Below are 18,701 nucleotides of genomic sequence, written 5' to 3'. Positions count from 1 at the left end.
GGTTTATGACACTGGCCTAATTTAAGGACGCAATCTAGGACTTTTGAAATTAACAAAATGATTTTAATCAACTCCTATTTTCATCTGGCTGTGCAATATGATGTCTCTATGTGCACAATCTATAAGTATATTCCCTATCATACCTCAGTTAGTCATGAAATTCTAAGTTTGAAAGTGAGTGGTTTTGTTGGAGGTAGCACATATTTGCACATACAACATTATCGGGGCTCAACAGGGCCACCATTACAACCCGAGCCAGAAATCGCAGACTGCACCTTTCAGATTCCATACAATTTTATTTGTACAAAAAAACAACAATTGGTGTCATATGAATTACAGCTTACTTTCTAATATTAGTATTAATTTTTGTCTTTCAATAAAAACAAATTCATACGGATATCTAACATTTCTAAAATATCCATGCATTGTTGAACGTAACATACTCTGTTGTCTTTTTATATTACCATGAACACATCCTGCAAATCACCAGCACAAGACGACCAGTTTAAAAACCTTTATTATTCCTGTACAATTATCTTAATGAGTGTAATGATATATTAGCCAAATCCAAAATAGATTTTCAGAAACCGATGTAAGACAAATGACGCTGAATTTAAAATACTACTGGAAATATCATGTCCAAAAAAAGTAATTTCAACGTCAAAAATAATATCAATGTCAAAAAGACTGTTGCTATATAATGCTTTAAGACACAGAGGTCCAATACGCAGTAAATCAACAAACCTTCAAAATGTCTCCATTCTCTGGATCATATTGGGCTAAAAATCCTTAATAGATGTTCAGGGATGATGCTACATTTAGCGTCTCTACATCAACAAGAAAACAGTCAACCCTTCTTCAAACGTTAAAGACTCTGATTTGGGCTCGGTGTGCAGCTGATCTGGCTGGGGAGAGAAAGCTCCTGCAGGAGATGTGTTGCATAAGTAACGGTGTGTGTTGTCTGTGTCAGGGACTGTGTTGTTCTGATGTGTGTGTGGCTTGGTTCCAGGTGGGAGACTCACCCGGGGCTTCAATAAGCTGCTTGTAGATTCCCAGGAATGCAGACTCTGCCTCCTTGCTGCGCTTGTTCAGAGCAACCACCTGGAGAGAACAGGATAGGACATAGCCATCAGGGTGACACTCATACTACACCTGTACAGAAATGACATTAAACAGATGCACGGACAATCTACAGGTGCAACGTTTCGACAGTGTTTTGACATATGAAGTAAAAAACTAACATATTAAGCAATTATGTGAAGAACACTGAAGAGAAACAAAGCTGTAGTGATCTATTCCTAGAAGTTAAAAATAATTTATTCACATTGATAGTACATATACAACATGTCATTTTAATGTGGTCTGTTTGCTGAATTGGTGGAATACGTCAAGTTGATATTTGGCCTGTTAAACCCAACATTGCATCTGTAATGAGGTGATGTTGGTCTGTTAAGCTCAAACACTGCAGTGTGTAGTGATGTGACATTGGCCTGTTAAGCTCAATCCCTGCAGTGTGTAGTGAGGTGACGTTGCCCTGTTAGGCTTCAACACTGCAGTGTATAGAAAGGTGACATTGCCCTGTTAAGCTCCAACACTGCAGTGTGTAGTGAGGTGACTTTGCCCTGTTAAGCTCCAATACTGCAGTGTGTAGTGAGGTGACTTTGCCCTGTTAAACCCAACACTGCAGTGTGTAGTGAGGTGACTTTGCCCTGTTAAGCTCCAACACTGCAGTGTGTAGTGAGGTGACTTTGCCCTGTTAAGCTCCAACACTGCAGTGTGTAGTGAGGTGACTTTGCCCTGTTAAGCTCCAACACTGCAGTGTGTAGTGAGGTGACTTTGCCCTGTTAAGCTCCAACACTGCAGTGTGTAGTGAGGTGAAGTTAGCCTGTTTAGCTGCAAAACTGCAGTCTGAAGTGAGGTGATCTTGGCCTGTAAAGCTTCAACAATGCCGGGTGTAGTGAGGTGAAGTTGGCCTGTTAAACGCAGATGCTGGTGTGCTCTATGAGGCAGGTCAGTTTCTGTGGCCTCCATCACACCACCGACCAACCCCTCCCCCTTCTACTCTCCACTCCACGGGTGATGCAAACCAATTAACAATTCATTAGGAGGGACAAAGAAGGGAATTAGCTACCACCTGGCAGCATGGAGAGGGCACCTGTCCTGGTTGATATGTGGGTTACAGTATTCACAGCTTTTACAATACACCAGCTGCCCTGTTATCAGAATCAGAGTAACTCAATAGCAGAAAGTCGTAGCTTAGAAACTCTCTAAAATACAACACCAAATCAGCCACGTCTACTTCAAATGACCCTCCAGCCGAAAAGCAGAGCGAAGTCTAATTATTGTCATCTATTGCCTATAGAATTTCTGTCAGAGCTGATTATAGTTTTTATCTGATCAGACACAATGACTTCGATTGAAGGGGACAGTGCATGGTTATGTCTGAACCGACTTTCTTTATTGGTCTGACTTCAGTTCAACAATATCATTTGGAACAAGGACTGAAAACACTTATGAGAATGGTGGAGAAACTGTTTTAGACATAGTTATAAATAACCACTGTGGAAAACAGAGAGAGACGGAGAGCCCTTGATTTACTGGAAATGGTTTGTGTCGTCCCCGGAGAGGCATAACGACAGCATCATGTTTAAAGAAATATCATAAAGATCAAGCAAATCCCTCCCATCACTCCCACTCGGAGCTGCTATGCCGGAGTTCATGGAAAATGGAAAGGCTAGAGTCCAATCGATACAGATGCAATAGTCTGCAGCTCAGACAACCCAGCCATAGTGTTGTTTCAACCCCCCCCCACCACACCGCCCCAATGGACTTGTTTTATATAGCCTCTATATTCATATAATAAGTGGTCTCTACATACAAAACATGAATGTCCGACAATTACTCTAAAATAAAAACAATCCAATATCCAAACAACGTAATAATTTGCTGTGTGTGGCTAAGAACGCAACGGCCTCCTCAGTGATGAACAATGAGTCAATAATAACATGCATACATACATATGCACATGTACATAAGCTTGAGCAGGCATCTCATATCTCCCTGTGTCTCATTATGGCATCTCAGAGACCATGGGAAGTGCCACTGAGACCAGCTACCCTTTGAAGTAGTACATTTTCTTCTTCGCCAGTTTAATTAATTAGTTGAGACCTCCTGATAACCCACTAGGAGTCATGTGATCACAGGATTCAAACCTGGGTCATCAGGAGGGATCAGCCAATGAAAATGGAAGACCCACCCAGTTGAATAATTCAAATTTTTCTTAACAGCTAACATGCATTTCCTGCATATGTTCCTGAGCATCTTCTCAAAACCTACAACATACTGATCAAAACCCAGACTTCTCACATAAAACAGTATTTTCAAAACCATATCATGAACCATTTATCATGAGCTGAACTCAAAGATCTAAGACTTTCTCTTTATACACAAAAGGCCTATTTTTCTCAAATATTGATTATTGCACAGGTGTGCCTTAGGCTGGCCAAAATAAAAGGCCACTCTAAAATGTGCAGTTCCATCACACAGCACAATGCCACAGATGTTGCATGTTTTGAAGGAGCATGCAATTGGCATGCTGACTTCAGGAATGTCCACCAGAGCTGATGCCCGTGAATTTAATGTTAATTTCTCTACCATAAGCCGTCTCCAAAGGTGTTTCAGAGAAATGCATGTGGGCTGAGTCTAGAGTCTGTTTAAAATGTAGTCCAGGTCAGAAGCATGACCTGATGGACAAGGAAAGGGACAACACGGGGGAGGGGGAGATGTCAGCACAGTGGCAGCTGAAATCATCAGGCATCGTCTCGATCTGCAACACAACCAGGAGGACAGGGAGCGCAACAGGTCCTCAAGCCAGGTACTCCTCAGATGTGGGCAAGGACCTCATGCCCTCCTAAGTTCAAAACGGGAGGAGACTGGGAAAATTCTGAAAATGCATTCCTCATATCAATAAGGATTTATAGTGGACAAGGAGAGCTTAGTAGAGAAGGAGAACTGACCCTACTCCCCCAGCACAATAATATAGCAGCGTAAGACCTTAGGACTGAGACAGGGGGGTCCGGCGACACTGTGGCCCTATCTGGGGGAGGCCCAAGACAGGGCCCAACAAGCAGGAAATCAATCCACCCACATTGCCGAGCGTCAACCAAAGGGACACCCACCAACCGCAACCACCCTGAATGTGGGCAGAGTATTGCCAGCAGAGAACAGCCCAATTGCACAAGTGCGCAACAGAGAGACAACAAGCCAGTGACTCTACCCCCGAGAGGCACATAGTGACTAGAGAGTATGCGGAAGTATGTGGGGTGGCAGGTACACTGTAAATCACCTACACATGACATTTAACCCGAGAAGACTAGAGGACAAAGGTAACGGTCTTCACACATGTATAGGGTTATAGTAATAAAAAACGTCTATTCCATCTTAGCTTTAGCATCTAGCCTCTGAGCTGGGTATACATTTAGATTCATGTCATTTTGCTGTACTGTCCTGCTTGAATGGAAATGCAAAACAGGTAAGTCAGTACATCAGTCATATGTTTACAGTAAGGAACCCATTTTAATTTCTGAAAGTCCAGACAACTGATGCAACTGTGAAACAGCTCAGGCTTGTCTGGACTCTCTGCCTAGTTACCCTCAGTGACAAACCATGTACAAGAATATGGTCAAGTAATGTCACAAAACCCATTAGAGATCATTGGTCTTCTTCCTATTCCACCAATTATTTTTCTTCCTCTACCTCTCTCTTTCTCTGATGTTGTAATACATTCTTCAAAAATACAGACAAGCTCACGTTTGCCCCTTTTTATTCATGACAATGTCCTGATTCCATGTTGACTAACGATGCTTGTTAGTGTTTACACCATGACAACTGCATGTTGAGTGTTAGAATTGCAATGACGACCTGTCTTACTCAGTGAAGATCACTACAGGTTTTGTATTTACAGTTCATAAAACCACGTTTTTGTGTGTTAGCGATTGCTGAGTCCTCTATCCATCTCTATGGCTCCTCGCCAGCTGGTTTTGAATGTCAAAAGCCCTTTCAGTCTCCCTGGCATTGGGTTGAATCAACAAAGATGAAGGCTACTGTCTTATTGTGAATGATGCCATGTCGAACTCTACATCCGTCAGCTAGCAGAGCACTGATGAATCCCCATACGCCTCAATGTGACCATGAACGAAGCCCAGTAGTCCAAAAGCACATTCAATGCACAGCCCAACACAGCACATTACCATCTCTCCAGTAAGCTATGCGAACCCCATACAGCCCCAATGCAGCAGGCTGTGTGAAGTCACCCCTTTCAGACTGACACAGTTGTCCCTATCCTGGCCTCATCTCTGAACCATACATCAGACAGGGCCCCGGACTGCATATGAAAAAAGCCCGGCACCTGTGAATGCACAGACTTAATTTCCCTCAGACACGGGGTCTCCTGGCCCTCCATCATCCTTTAACGAGAGAACACAGAGATTACCTCCACAATCACACCATTAACCTGTCCGCAGCCGCTAGAGGAGACATCAATCACACGCTTGATGCCTCTTCACGTTATTGCACTCTGTATGCGTAACCATCTCCCCTCGCGCGCTCACACACACACACACACACACACCGCCATCCTCAAAGCCCCTCGGAGGTGTCGCACATCATGTGGGCAGATCTGAGGGACTCATCTCTTTCTCCGGCCCTGACGCTAACATCTCCAGACAGCCCCTGGTACCACACAGATTACACTATGAAGTGGAATGCTACAGATAACGACGGTTTCACCTGAATTATAGGAAAAATGATCTAATCTGAGTATGTTCTGTGTTAGCCAGGTTAACCATAAAAGGATAGAATATGAGTTCTGCGGAGAAGGTTCATGTTATAAGCAGCAGACCCCAAGTGAAAAAGGACGGCGACATTGAATTGAAATGTAATTGAATTGAGATAGACACATACACACAGACAGAGACAAAAAGTCAAAGAGAAAAAAAGGAGAGAAAAGAGAGAGACAGAAGGAAGTGAGGTACAGACAGAGTGGTGAGAGATGTGTTAAAAGTGGACTACGACTCCTCACAGAGGTTCAGTCGGAGTGGGCAGGTCCTGTTGATGCCTCTGGGAAATGTCTACTGAGGCCCAGGAGGATACTTACAGAGGAACACAGGGTCCCTGTGTAGGTCTGTGTAAGTCTATGTAGGTCTGTGTAAGTCTACATAGGTCTGTGTAGGTCTGTGTAAGTCTGTGTAATTCTGTGTTAGTCTATGTAAGTCTATGTGGGTCTCTATAGGTCTGTGTAGGCCTGTATAGGTCTGTGTAGGCCTGTGTAGGTGTGCGCAGGTCTAGGTAGGTCTGTGTAATTTTGTATAGGTCTGATTTGTTCTGTATAGGTGTGTATAGGTTTTTACACAGTGGGTTTGTATAGGTCTGTGTATGTACACTGTAGGTCTGTATAGGTTTGTATAGGTCTGATTTGTTCTGTATAGGTCTGTGTTGTTTGTATAGGTCTATGGGCAGAAATGGAGAAACAGAAAAGAGGCAGGAGGAGTGGAACAGGGATGGGAGGAACGGAACAGGGACGGGAGGAACAGATCGGGAACAGGAGGAACAAAACAGAGGCGGGAGGAACGGAACAGGGACAGGCACTGGGCTATAGGAACAGATACAGCCAGAGAAGTTCCCATAAAGACTGCAATTAGCAATTATGCAGTCATCAATTACAATTATCACAACTGATGATTGTGCAATTACCACTCTAAATCATGGCTTTTCCCCACAGCCTTAACAGCCTGTCACCTCCGGTGATTTGGCTGTTTGAGGATGGGGTGTGTGATGAAACAGGTGATTAGAATATGAGGGTGGCGGGGTATTAAATGTGTATGTGTGTGAATGTACAGTATTTGTGAATGTGTATGTGTGTGTGTGTGTGCGCGCATGTGTATGTGTGAACAGACATGGCTGTTCTAGGAGCAAGGTTAGGAAGATCATCGCTGTCAGTAGATGAGAAAGGCAGTATGCGTATATGGTTCCAAACTCCCAGAGGCCTCTAAATTACCTGTCATCGGCCCGTGATGCAAAGGTCAGCGCACAATCATTGGATTCAGTCCTCGGTGCTGCTCACAGAGAAAAGGGAGCTGACCACATGTCACAACTGCCTCAGTCGGGCTTCATGCCCATTAGAAACATACACTGGAAATCCCACCGCCACAATAAGGCAGAAAGTCACAACAGCCCTACAGCATCCTGAAAACACCATTATCTGGGGGCATGGGGGAAGGTAGAGAGGGCTCGGAGTGTTTAGAGAAGAAAGAGCAGAGATGAGTAGTTGGAGGGGAAGGACACCCACAAACACAGACACACACGCGCACACAGGTTCCAGTGGTTAATTAAAGTGTGTGTGTGTGGGGGGGGGGGGGCAGTCAGACAGTCATATAAAGGCACGGACTGTGTCTGTATCTGTTCCTCATGTATACACATTTGTCATCCCCGTCAAACCAACGTGCTGTCTCACACAACCATGTTGTCGTTGCTGTCTGTGGTACAGCCGGTCTCACCTATCAGGACGACAAGGCCAGGTCATGTCAAGGGACATAAATCTGAATGGCAGCCATTAACTTCAGGTCACAGTTTGCCTTGGTACTGGATCGCTCGCTTGTACCTGTAACCTCATCTAAGCAGTAAAGGGGAGAACTTCCAGGCAGGGCTGACCCTAGGCATAAGCGACAGGGCCCCCGACCGCTAGGGGGCCCCAAACCACTAGTGAGCCCCAGACCACTAGGGGAGAGGGGGCCCCCAAATAAAATGTTACTTAGGGCCCCCAAAAGGCTAGGGCCGGCACTGCTTCCTGATCAACAGCAGCATACTGACCCACGGACTGGAACACAGGGAGGTCAACAGCATCCAGAGCAGTTTCCCCAGCAGCAGGCCAGTCCAGCACGGCTGTAGCTGCATCAACCTGATATCCACAGTGATTTCCTGTTGATTTCCTCATGTTGACTGTAATGTTCCATCACAGCTGTTACAAGTCTCCTCAACCGTAAAGGGGTTAAGCAAAACTGCATCAGAGGCAGCGTGCACAGGCACCCACCCAACACACACACACACACACACCCAACACAACCCCAATACACCCACAACACCCACATCTGTATAAGAAGGCGATTTATTCTAGTTGACAGTGGCCGTTCTGTGGTAGTACGCTGGTTGAAGCAGAGGCTGAGGCCCTCTGGGTGCCCAGTGAGATGAGCAGTCAGAGGCTTGACACAGATCCCGTCCCCACGTCAATTCCAATCAGCAGCTCGTCACTCATCCCATTACGCTCCAAGCACACAAATGCCCGTGCCCCTCCCCCTCAGCAGGCTGGCGCCCTGCCCAGCACTGCCATCTTCATAAAAACCCAGAGTGACCAGACCCGACTTTTCTCCCATAAAAAACCCTCAACCTGACCACACCCTCAACCTAACATCAGAGGCCAATTTTTGATGTAATCTGGTCACAACGATCTTTGAGTTAATCAATATCTGTAATGTAACCAATCAATAGCAAACCAATCAATCATTTTGATTCAATCAATCAATACCACCCCAATAAACAACATCAATCGAACCACTCAATAATAATCCAATAAATAACTAGCCAATCAAAACTTAACTAATCAATGATGCCAATTATAATCAATGATACAAATCAACCTAACCAATAATTTCAACACTGATCAATGCAATCTAATCCATCAATAACAAATCCATCAATAAAAGGGGGGGGGCACCACAGAAAGGGAACCCTCTAGCAGTGGCTACGGCAGCGAGAGGCAGAGAGAACATGTGGGTAATGACACAGGCAGTGCCGTGAGCAGATCTCCAGCAGATCAAGGTAGAGTAGGAGTAATCCTGATGGACGTGGCGTGGTGTGAGACAGAACACTGGGAGGCATTAAACTCAGATCAAAGCCCCACTCAGCACTGCCATCCTGCAGGTGTCTAGTTGCCCCCACCACCACCACCATGGAACAGACAGACAGAGCCAGCCAGCTCCACCCACACATGACAAAAGCCAACACAAACCACCGCTTAACACCTCAAAGTCGCTGCAAAGTCAAGGCCGAGATAGAGGGTGGACAGACAAAGAGAAGAGAAGCAATCTCGTTGGGAAGTCTTTAATTCAAAAGACAGGAGTCTTTATTTAGTTTTGAGACAAGGGGATTCATAATGTTTCAAGTGCTGAGTGACCTAGAGGTCGGAAAACGTGTGTCTGCTGAGTCGCAAATCTACAGTGACATGACAGGAGAGAGAGTAGGATGTACCACGAAGGTGGATGTCACGTGGCAGAGACAGTGGGGTGAAGAGAGGAGAGAAGGAGGAAGACAAGACAGGACTGCATTAAAGGAGCATTTTTTTGAGGGGAAGGAAAGAATGAAGAGGTGTGAAGACAAAGTCACATGTGGCTTAGCTGCTAAAGCGTTGCGCATGAAACGCCAGGGTTTGCGGGTTAAATTCCCTCGGGGGAACTGGTACGAAAAGCTATTACAATTCACGCGCTCACCACTGGGAAATGGCGTCTGCGGGACGATGCGCAAAAAAATGGAAGGGTAAACAAAGGTAGGCATGAAGACAAAGCGACTGCTCTCATTCCTGGATGGCCCCAGACAATAAAACCCCAGCAGGGAAGGAATATCTACGGCTGCTGAAGGCCTGTGGGGCCAGGTACCAACCAGCGTCACATGGTTGGCAGGGGGGCAGCATCTCTCCCTCAGACACACGAAGATAATGTATCTCCCCCTCCGACACATGAAGATAATGTATCTCTCCACCCGGCCTACAACGTGTCAAGGTGAGACAGCAGGGCCGAGACAGACGCCGAGATAGAGAGAGCGTTCTGCCATGATGGATAGCGTTCTCCAGCCACCTCTCCTTCCTCCCTCTCTCAGAAGGCTGGTGACTTTCCAGTGAAGCAATTATCATTGCAGAATGCATAATAGCCTAATTAATTACAGGTGTCAGCCAGGCCTTTGTTTCACTGTAGAGGAACATCACGCCAAACCTGCATCCACACAAAGGAGAGTGTCTGAGGAACACGGGATGAACGGGAGTTTAGAGGCGCAGCTGATAGAGGGGGAACCAAATACCTGCCATTTTTTGAGAACAGTAAGGACAAGAGAAAGCCCAACTCTGAACAGCAATCCTCCGATGCTAAGCATCTGCAGACAGATTGGTGACATTGAATTCCGGCCCGAGTCGTGCTGGAAAACAGTTAGCAATAATGAACCTGAACGAATAAAGGACGTCCCCTATCAGCTGTGAATAGCGATCTCCACTGAGTGAGACAAGTCTCAGGCCAGGAAGACCGCTTTAGGTTATGACGGGTCTTAATTCAACACATTATCAAAGCATTACGACTACACGTTTGGAACAGCTCTGCTTGTGACAGCCCTATCAGCAATGAAACAGCCCCCTCCCCCCCCACCATGATGTACATTCGTCTTGTCAGATTTTTCTCTTTCACTCATCTTATCAAGGATGCCGGAAAGCAGGCAATTGCAGTACTGAAAAAAAAAAACAAATAACGGGAACTGTGAAGAAGAACAGTGAATGATGGGCCTGCTAGGAGATGGAGACAGCACAGACACTCGCCTCATTCTCATCCCCAGCCAACATACCAGCACATTTGAGCAAAACGTAATAAAACCTGTGTGTGCGTGTGTGTGTGTGTCAAGAGGGTGGTGGTTGGGTTGTTGAGGAGGTTTATAATTCCTCCACACCTCCGGGCGTCGGGGGCTCATTGCAGAGTACATTGACTTTAATATGAGCCGGCGCCATAGCTGTGTGCTGCTCTCACCGTGAGGAGAATTTTACATAATTAATGACTGTTGATGTTTCCCAGGTAGTAGCCCGGCAAATTCACTCCAGACTCGGCTGCCACCATCGCCGGTTCCACCGAGAATGAGCGACACTGGAACAGACAGCTTACATTACAGGCATAAACAAGGCAATTTTGTACAGTGTCTTCAGACATTAACGTGAGGTGTTCAGGGCCGCGATTCAAGTTACTTCAGAGAAATACCGGGAGAGACGCATTTCTCTAGTAACCTACAGAGGATTTGAGCTTGACGCTACTGAAGCCTGCGCTTGCGTGTATCAAATGTGCTGTAAAAAGGATAAAGCGCGCTAAAGGTGCAGCAGACAGAGGAGCAGACAGGCGGGCCAGCAGGGTCAACAGGCACGTTCCCCCTGCTGGGAGCCGGTCCAGCTCCATATTGGACATGTTAAATTAAACATTTAAAGGCGACACCCTGGGAGGGCTATTTTCTACTGCTCTCGTCCTACTACTCATTATTAATTTGTAATAACCTTTAAGGCTTTTTGATGTCATACATATTTTACGGAGAGATATCACTCCCTTTCACTGTGAGAACGGAGCACTGTGGACCTGGCTGTGACAGATCACCGCTGGCTCCTGAAAGGTGTGCCGTCACACACTAAAATTAGAACCAGGTGGAAAGCGGGGGGAAATATTTGCGAGGTGTGTATAAAGGCAGCGCGTGAGCGTGCCTGCCGTCAGGGCACTTATCAATAAAATGTTTCGGAGACGATGAGAAGACAAGATGTCGCTGCTTCATGGTTACACCCGTGAAAATGTACAGTGGTGTGGTCTGTTTGGGAGGTGAGCCAACAGCCTCCCAAAAAACACCTTGCAGAAAAAGGGGAGTAACAGTCATATCAGTGCATAAAGCCTTTTAGGAGGTGACCTGATGATCACAGGCATTAGAGCCCCAGTCTGTGGCAGTCAATTTCATCAACGTAAATCAGTCGGCGGCATATTAGCACGCGCACACACTCCCACTGGTCAGGGCTTGCACTCCATGCTGATTGGGACCTACTCCACGCACGCTGGATGCCAGCCTAAAGCCCACACAACCGGTTGCCAAGGTTGTTTAAAAAGCTGTAAAACAAACGGGTTGTGTTTGGTTAATGTACACTGATTGACCTCTCCCGCCAGGACTCTTATGTTGCCGTGATTATAAGCAGCTTTCCAGGCTGGTCTGTCATGTTGCAGGTCTGTTGGGGGCTTCAAGTTGGTGTTCTAGAAGAGACCTTCTCATGGGATGGCATTCTAAAAATGAGGAGGAATCCACTCCCTTAAAATGAAGAAAATACTGAGTAATAACTAAGCAGCAATGCACCTTAGAGATTTGTGGTGTATTGCCAAGAGCAGTATCCAGGCACTCCGCGTTGCGTTGTACCCAAGAACAGACACTTAGCCGGGGTATATTAGCCATACACTGTCAAACTTGTCCTTTATTGCATGAATACACATGGGTTCAGAACATCTATCTTGAATCGGTTAAAGGCGCCTTTGAGAATGCTTGAAATAATCATAGTTTACTGACTGTGCTCCGACTGGCTGCCACAGGTTACGTAAGCCTCCATATGCTCAGAGCGGAAAACTCCACCCGGGGTATAAATAAAGCAACCTTACGCACGGCTCCAGACACAGATTTGGGCAGGTTTCGCACGGGATGTCATGGTTTTGCTACGCTAGCTAGCTCAACTGCTATTTCAGGCTCTGTCTCATTAGACAGAGAGAGAGAGAGAGAGAGAGGAAGTATCCTCTGTACGTGAAAAAACAGACTTTACAAAAAAAATAATTAGAGCATACTGGGGGGAGTGAAGAGCACATTCAACCCCTGCCCACAGCCTCTGGGGCCAGCTAGAACGGTACTGGTGACACTGCTAGAGATGTCCACACACACACACACACACACACAAATACACACACACAGTAGCTACACTTCCCAATGCTGAAGATTCCAGAGCCCTCCAACACGGGCCCCAACAAACAGGACCCTCGTTGCTCAAACCTCACAACGGACAACCAGGGCGGTACTGACAGTGAGGAGGGAGAGGGCAGATTGAGAATACATGCATGTGCCTGTGAGCGCCTGTGTGCGCAAGTGTTAGCGCAAGCATGTGTGGGCAACTCTGAGTGTGTCAAATGAAGCCTGTAAAAGCCTTCTCACGGACGCCGGTTAATTTAGTCAGGGAATAGCTGGCTGTCCTTCAGGTGAAGGGACAGAGATTGGCCTCAATATGAGATGTAATAAAACAGCCACATCACAGGATCTCACGGCACCTCCAACTGTCCTTCATGTGGCTTGCTACACAACACGTGCACCCACAAGCGCACGCGCACACGCACAGTTGATTTTAATAGAAACAGTTTTAACGTGTCTGTGGTGAATGAAGTCACAACACCAAGATGCACATGCTAAAATCTGCTATGTTCAGATGACTAACGTCTACATATTGGGGAAAGTGTCTTATTTTAAATAAATTGTAAATATTCACAGAATTGCCTACATTTTCACCACATTATCGGAATGCCTCCTTATTTAATTCTCATGTTTTTCAAAAGTAGAATTTTATCAAGATAAAACACTATCGTTCCAAAGTTTGGGATCACTTAGAAAAGTCCTTGGTTTCCATGAAAACATACATGAAATTAGTTAGAATAAGAAATATAGAAAAAATGAATAGGAAATATAGTCATTGACAAGGATAAAATAATTATTTTTATTTAAATACTTAGTGTCCTTCAAACTGCTATTGTCAAAGAATCCTCCATTAGCAGCAATTACAGCCTTGCATACCTTTAGGATGCTAGTTGTCAATTTGTTTGGTTATCTGAAGAGATTTCACCCCATGCTTCCTGAAGCACCTCTCACAAGTTGAATTGGCTTGATGGGCACATCTTACGTATCATACAGTCAAGATGCATCCAGAACAGCTCAATAGGGTTCCGATCCCGGTGACTGATCTGGCCACTCCGTTATAGGCAGAATACCAGCTGACTGCTGAAAACGTTATTGCATAGTTTGGAGCTATGTTTTGTGTAATTGTCCTGTTCTACAAGGAAATTGGCTTCAATTGAGCGCTGTCCACTGGGTATGGCATGGCGTTGCAAAATGGAATGATAGCCGTACTTCTTCAAGATCCCTTTTACCTGGTACAAATCTCTAATTTCACCACCAAAGCACCCCCAGACCATCACATTGCCTCCACCACGCTTGACAGATGATGTCAAGCACTCCTCTTGCATCTTTACCTTTGGGTACAATCTCACAAATGTTCTTCTTTGTGTTTTTCCAATTTCCAATTTTCCTTGGTCAGCCTGAGGTATGGCTTTTTCTTTGCAATTCTGCCTAGAAAGGCCAGCATCCCAGAGCTGCCATTTCAATGAGACTGGTGTTCTGCAGGTATTATTTAATAAAGCTGCCAGTTGAGAACCTGTAAGGCATCTGTTTCTTAAACTACACCCTCTAATGATTTGCTCTCTTGCTCAGTTGTGCACTGGAGCCTCCCACTCCTCTTTCTAATCTGGTTAGAGCCAGTTTGTGCTGTGCTGTGAAGAGAGTTGTACACATCATTATACGCAATCTTCAGTTTCTTGGCAATTTCTCACAAGGAATAGTCTTAATTTCTCAGAACAAGAATAGACAGACAAGTTTCAGAAGAAAGTTATTTGTTTCTGGCCATTATGAGCCGGTAATCAAACCCACAATTGCAGATGCTCCAGTTGCAAAAGGGTTTTCTACTCTAATGATCAATTAGCCTTTTAAAATTATAAACCTGGATTAGTACACAAAACATGCCATTGGAACACAGGACTGATGTTTGCTGATATTGGGCCTCTGTACATCAATGTAGATATTCCATTAACAATTGTCCATTACTAGCAACAAACGTCAGTTACATTTCTAAGCGACCCCAAACTATATATACAGTTGTGCTCAAAGGTTTGCGTACCCTTGGAGAATTGGTAAAATACGTACCATTTGTAACAAAAACACGAGTGAGCAGGCAAAACACGTCTTTTATTTCTTATGGGATTCACATTCAACTGTAGGTCATAACAGAATGGCACAATCATAAAACAAAACATGGCAACAAAGAAAATAATGAACTGATCCATGTTCAAATGTCTGCATACCCTTAGTTCTTAATGCTGAGTATTGTCCACTTTAGCATCAATGACCATGTGCAGTTTTTTTTATAGTTGTTTATGAAGCCCACAATTCTTGTAGGTGGTATAACTGCCCATTCGTCTTGGCAAAATGCCTTCAGGTCATGTAAAGTCTTTGGTCGTCTTGCATGAACCGCACCTTTGAGATCTCCCCAGAGTGTCTCAATGATATTAAGGTCAGGAGACTGTGATGGCCACTCCAGAACCTTCACCTTTTAATGCTGTAACCACTGGAGGGTCAACTTGGCCTTGTGCTTAGGGTCATTGTCATGCTGGAAAGTCCAAGAGTGTCCCATGTGCAGCTTTTGTGCAGAATAATGTAAATTGTCTGCCAGTATTTTCTGATAACATACTGCATTAATCTTGCCATCAATTTTCACAAGATTCCCTGTGGCTTTAGAACCCACACACCCCAAAACATCAGTGAGAAACCACCATGCATCACAATGGGGATGGTATTCTGTTCACTATAGGCCTTGTTGACCCCTCACCAAACATACCGCTTATGGTTGTGACCATAAAGCTCTACTTTGGTCTCGTCACTCTTAATTACAGTGTGCCAGAAAAAAGTGAGATGTGTCAAAAGGTGGTTGGGCATATTGTAACCTAGCTTTTTTGTGGCATTGGCACAGTAAAGGCTTCTTTCTGGCAACTCGACAATGCAGCTCATTTTTGTTTAAGTATCGTAATATTGTACTCCTTGAAACAACCACACCGTCTTTTTCCAGAGCAGCCTGAATTTCTCCTAAAGTTACCTGTGGGTTTTTCTTGTACCTGAACAATTCTTCTGGCAGTTTTGGCTGAAATCTTTCTTGTTCTACCTGACCTTATCTTGCTATCAATAGATCCCTGAATTTTCCACTTCTTAATAAGTGATTGAGCTGTACTGACCGGCATTTGCAAGGCTTTGGATATCTTTTTATATAATTTAAATGTTTTATAAAGTTCCATTACCTTGTTACGCAATTATTTTCTGCTCCCCATGGCTCAGTATCTAGCCTGCTCAGTGCTTCCACATGAGAGCTAACCAATGCATTGACAATTTATACACAGATACTAATTGCAATTTAAGCCACAGGTGTGAGAAATTCACCCTTAATTGCCATTTTCACCTGCGTGTGTATCACCTTGTGTTTCTGTAACAAGGCCAAACATTCAAGGGTATGTAAACTTTTGATCAGGGCCATTTGGGTGATTTCTGTTATCATTATGATTTAGAAATTAGCCAAACAACTATGAGATAATAAATGGCTTCATATGATCACTATCCTTATCAGTCATATTTTCAAAATGAATGCCAAAATTTCACAATTTCTGCCAGGGTCTGCAAACTTATGAGCACAACTGTATACTGCTCAAAGAAATTAAAGGAACAAGAAATCATCACAATAAAACACCAAGTCAATTAAACTTCAGGGATATAAACCTGTCCAATTACGAAGCATAAGTGATTGTGAATCAATGTCACCTGTTTTGGGGCAAATGAAAGTGACAATAGGTGCACTGGAGAGGCAACAGCAAGTCAACCCCCAAAAAGGGAATGGTTTTGCAGGTGGTGGCCACAGACAATTGCTCTCTCCTTATCCTTCCTGACTGACTCTTCTTTTGCTTTTTGCTAGTGTCCTTGTCACTACTGGTAGCATGAGGCAGTACCTGCAGCCCATTCAGGTTGCACAGGTAGTCCAGCTCCTCCAGGATGGCACATCCATGCATGCCGTCGCAAGAAGGTTTGCTGTGTCTCCCAGTACCATCTCAGGAGAAAAGAGGAGATACCAGGAGACCGGCCATTACACGAGGAGAGCTGGACAGGGCTGTAGTAGGGCATCAACCCAGCAGCAGGACCGCTATCTGCTCCTTTGTGCGAGGTGGAACAGGAGGAGCACTGCCAATGACCTCTAGCAGGCTATTGGTGTGCATGTTTGTGACCAAACTGTCAGAAACAGACTCAATGTGGGAGGCATGGGGGCCCGACATCCTCTAGTGGGACCTGTGCTCACAGCCCAGCGCCGTGTAGCTTGATTGTTATTCACCAGAGAACACCAGAATTGGCAGGTCCGCAACTGGCACCCCGTTCTCTTCACAGATCAGAGCAGGTTCACACTGAGCACACATGACAGACGTGAAAGAGTCTGGAGACGCTGTGGTGAACAATATGCTGCCTGCAACATCATCCAACATGTCCAGTTTGGCGGTCAGTCAGTGAGGGTCTGGGCAGGCATATCCTTGGATGGTCGCACAGACCTCCACGTGTTTAGCCAACGGTACCCTGACTGCTGTTAGCTACCAGAATCAAATCCTCAGACCCACAGTCTGGGCCCTGGGTTCCTCCTGGTGCAGGACAATTCCCGGCCAGAGTATGTAGGCAGTTCCTGGATGATGAAGGCATTGATGCCATTGACTGGCCCTCATGTTCCCCAGACCTGAATCCAATTATGAACCTCTGGGACGTTATGTATCGGTCCATTTGATGCCACCAAGTAGCGCCAAAGACTTTCCAAGAGCTCACTTATGAGTTGCCGTGATGAAATTCACACAAGTTGGACCAGCCTGCAATTTCAGTTGTTCACTTAGATTTTCGGTGTGAGTTTGAATCCAGCCCTCAATCGGTTTGTGATTTTGGTTTCCATTGAACGTTGTCACGTCACTTTGTTCTCAACTAATTGCACAATGTACAGTAACGATTTTGATCTTTAATATATTTTGTTTATTGAGGGCCGATGTGTAATTTAAGTCTTTCCTTAATTTCTTTCAGTTCCATTCATATATGCCTTCAGAATGTATCTTTCTCCACATATCCCATGGCTTTCAAATGATTCAAATGGTTACTTTTTTTTTTTAACTGGAACAAATTACAATTTTCTAAATTAAATTTGACATGTTCTGTTTTACTCAGGCATTTGTATTAGAGAGGCAATGGTGAGTTCAGACAGAGGGTAGGTGTAAAACAATGTGAAATTTACTGAACAATGTTCTATATGTTGTGTCTTATGTTTCTTTGTGGCCAAGATCACCACAGAACAACAGATGACCAGAAGCTTGTATTAGGCCCCAGAAATGTGCCTCGCTGCTGTCGCATCTAGATCATCACTGCTTTCCCTCCTTTTTCACTTGATGCTGGCAGACTGCTGATATATTGTCACTGTTAGAAGACCTTTTAACCTTAGGCCTATCAATCATCTCATTCTGCTGCTCAACAACTAAACTAAACACGTTTTTCAAGGGCAGATATGACCATTTTTCATTTTCCTCTTCTGAGCACCAGACATATCTATGTTCCATTTTCATGTTAAGTTAGGTTAACCAGGTATCTTCCACAGCTCAGATTTGAACTTAACCGGCAAGATCTGATTCCAACACGTGGTCACAGGTCCAGAAAGTGTATTATGGAATCACAAAATAAAATCAGATCTAAATCACATATCAATGCCAAAACAGATGACATGCAATATACAGTGAATCTGTTCTGAATCAGAGTGGTGCAGATGACATGAACTACAAAGAGAATCAGTTCTGAATCAGAGTGGTACAAAAGACATACACAACACAGTGAATCTGTTCTGAATCAGCGTGGTACAGAAGACATACACAACACAGTGAATCTGTTCAGAATTAGAGTGGTACAGATGACAAACACTACACAGTCAATCAGTTCTGAATCAGAATGGTATATAAGACACTACACAG

General features: G+C 44.7%; 1 protein-coding gene across 5 annotated transcripts in view; it reads right to left on the bottom strand.

The window, feature by feature from the left end:
- Positions 1-18,701, bottom strand: part of cux2b (cut-like homeobox 2b) — a 110,101-nt gene that overhangs the window by 32,020 nt on the left and 59,380 nt on the right. For all 5 annotated transcript variants that reach the window (XM_010876285.5, XM_010876284.4, XM_020052134.3 and 2 more), the window contains exon 4: positions 1,023-1,101. In XM_010876285.5, coding sequence (XP_010874587.3) covers positions 1,023-1,101 — 79 coding nt within the window. The remainder of the gene's footprint in view (positions 1-1,022; positions 1,102-18,701) is intronic.

The sequence above is a fragment of the Esox lucius genome, chromosome 13 (genome assembly GCF_011004845.1).
Source record: "Esox lucius isolate fEsoLuc1 chromosome 13, fEsoLuc1.pri, whole genome shotgun sequence".
Lineage (NCBI taxonomy): Eukaryota > Metazoa > Chordata > Actinopteri > Esociformes > Esocidae > Esox > Esox lucius.
Note: the sequence above shows the minus strand (reverse complement) of the source record. Positions and strands in the feature narration are given on the sequence as shown.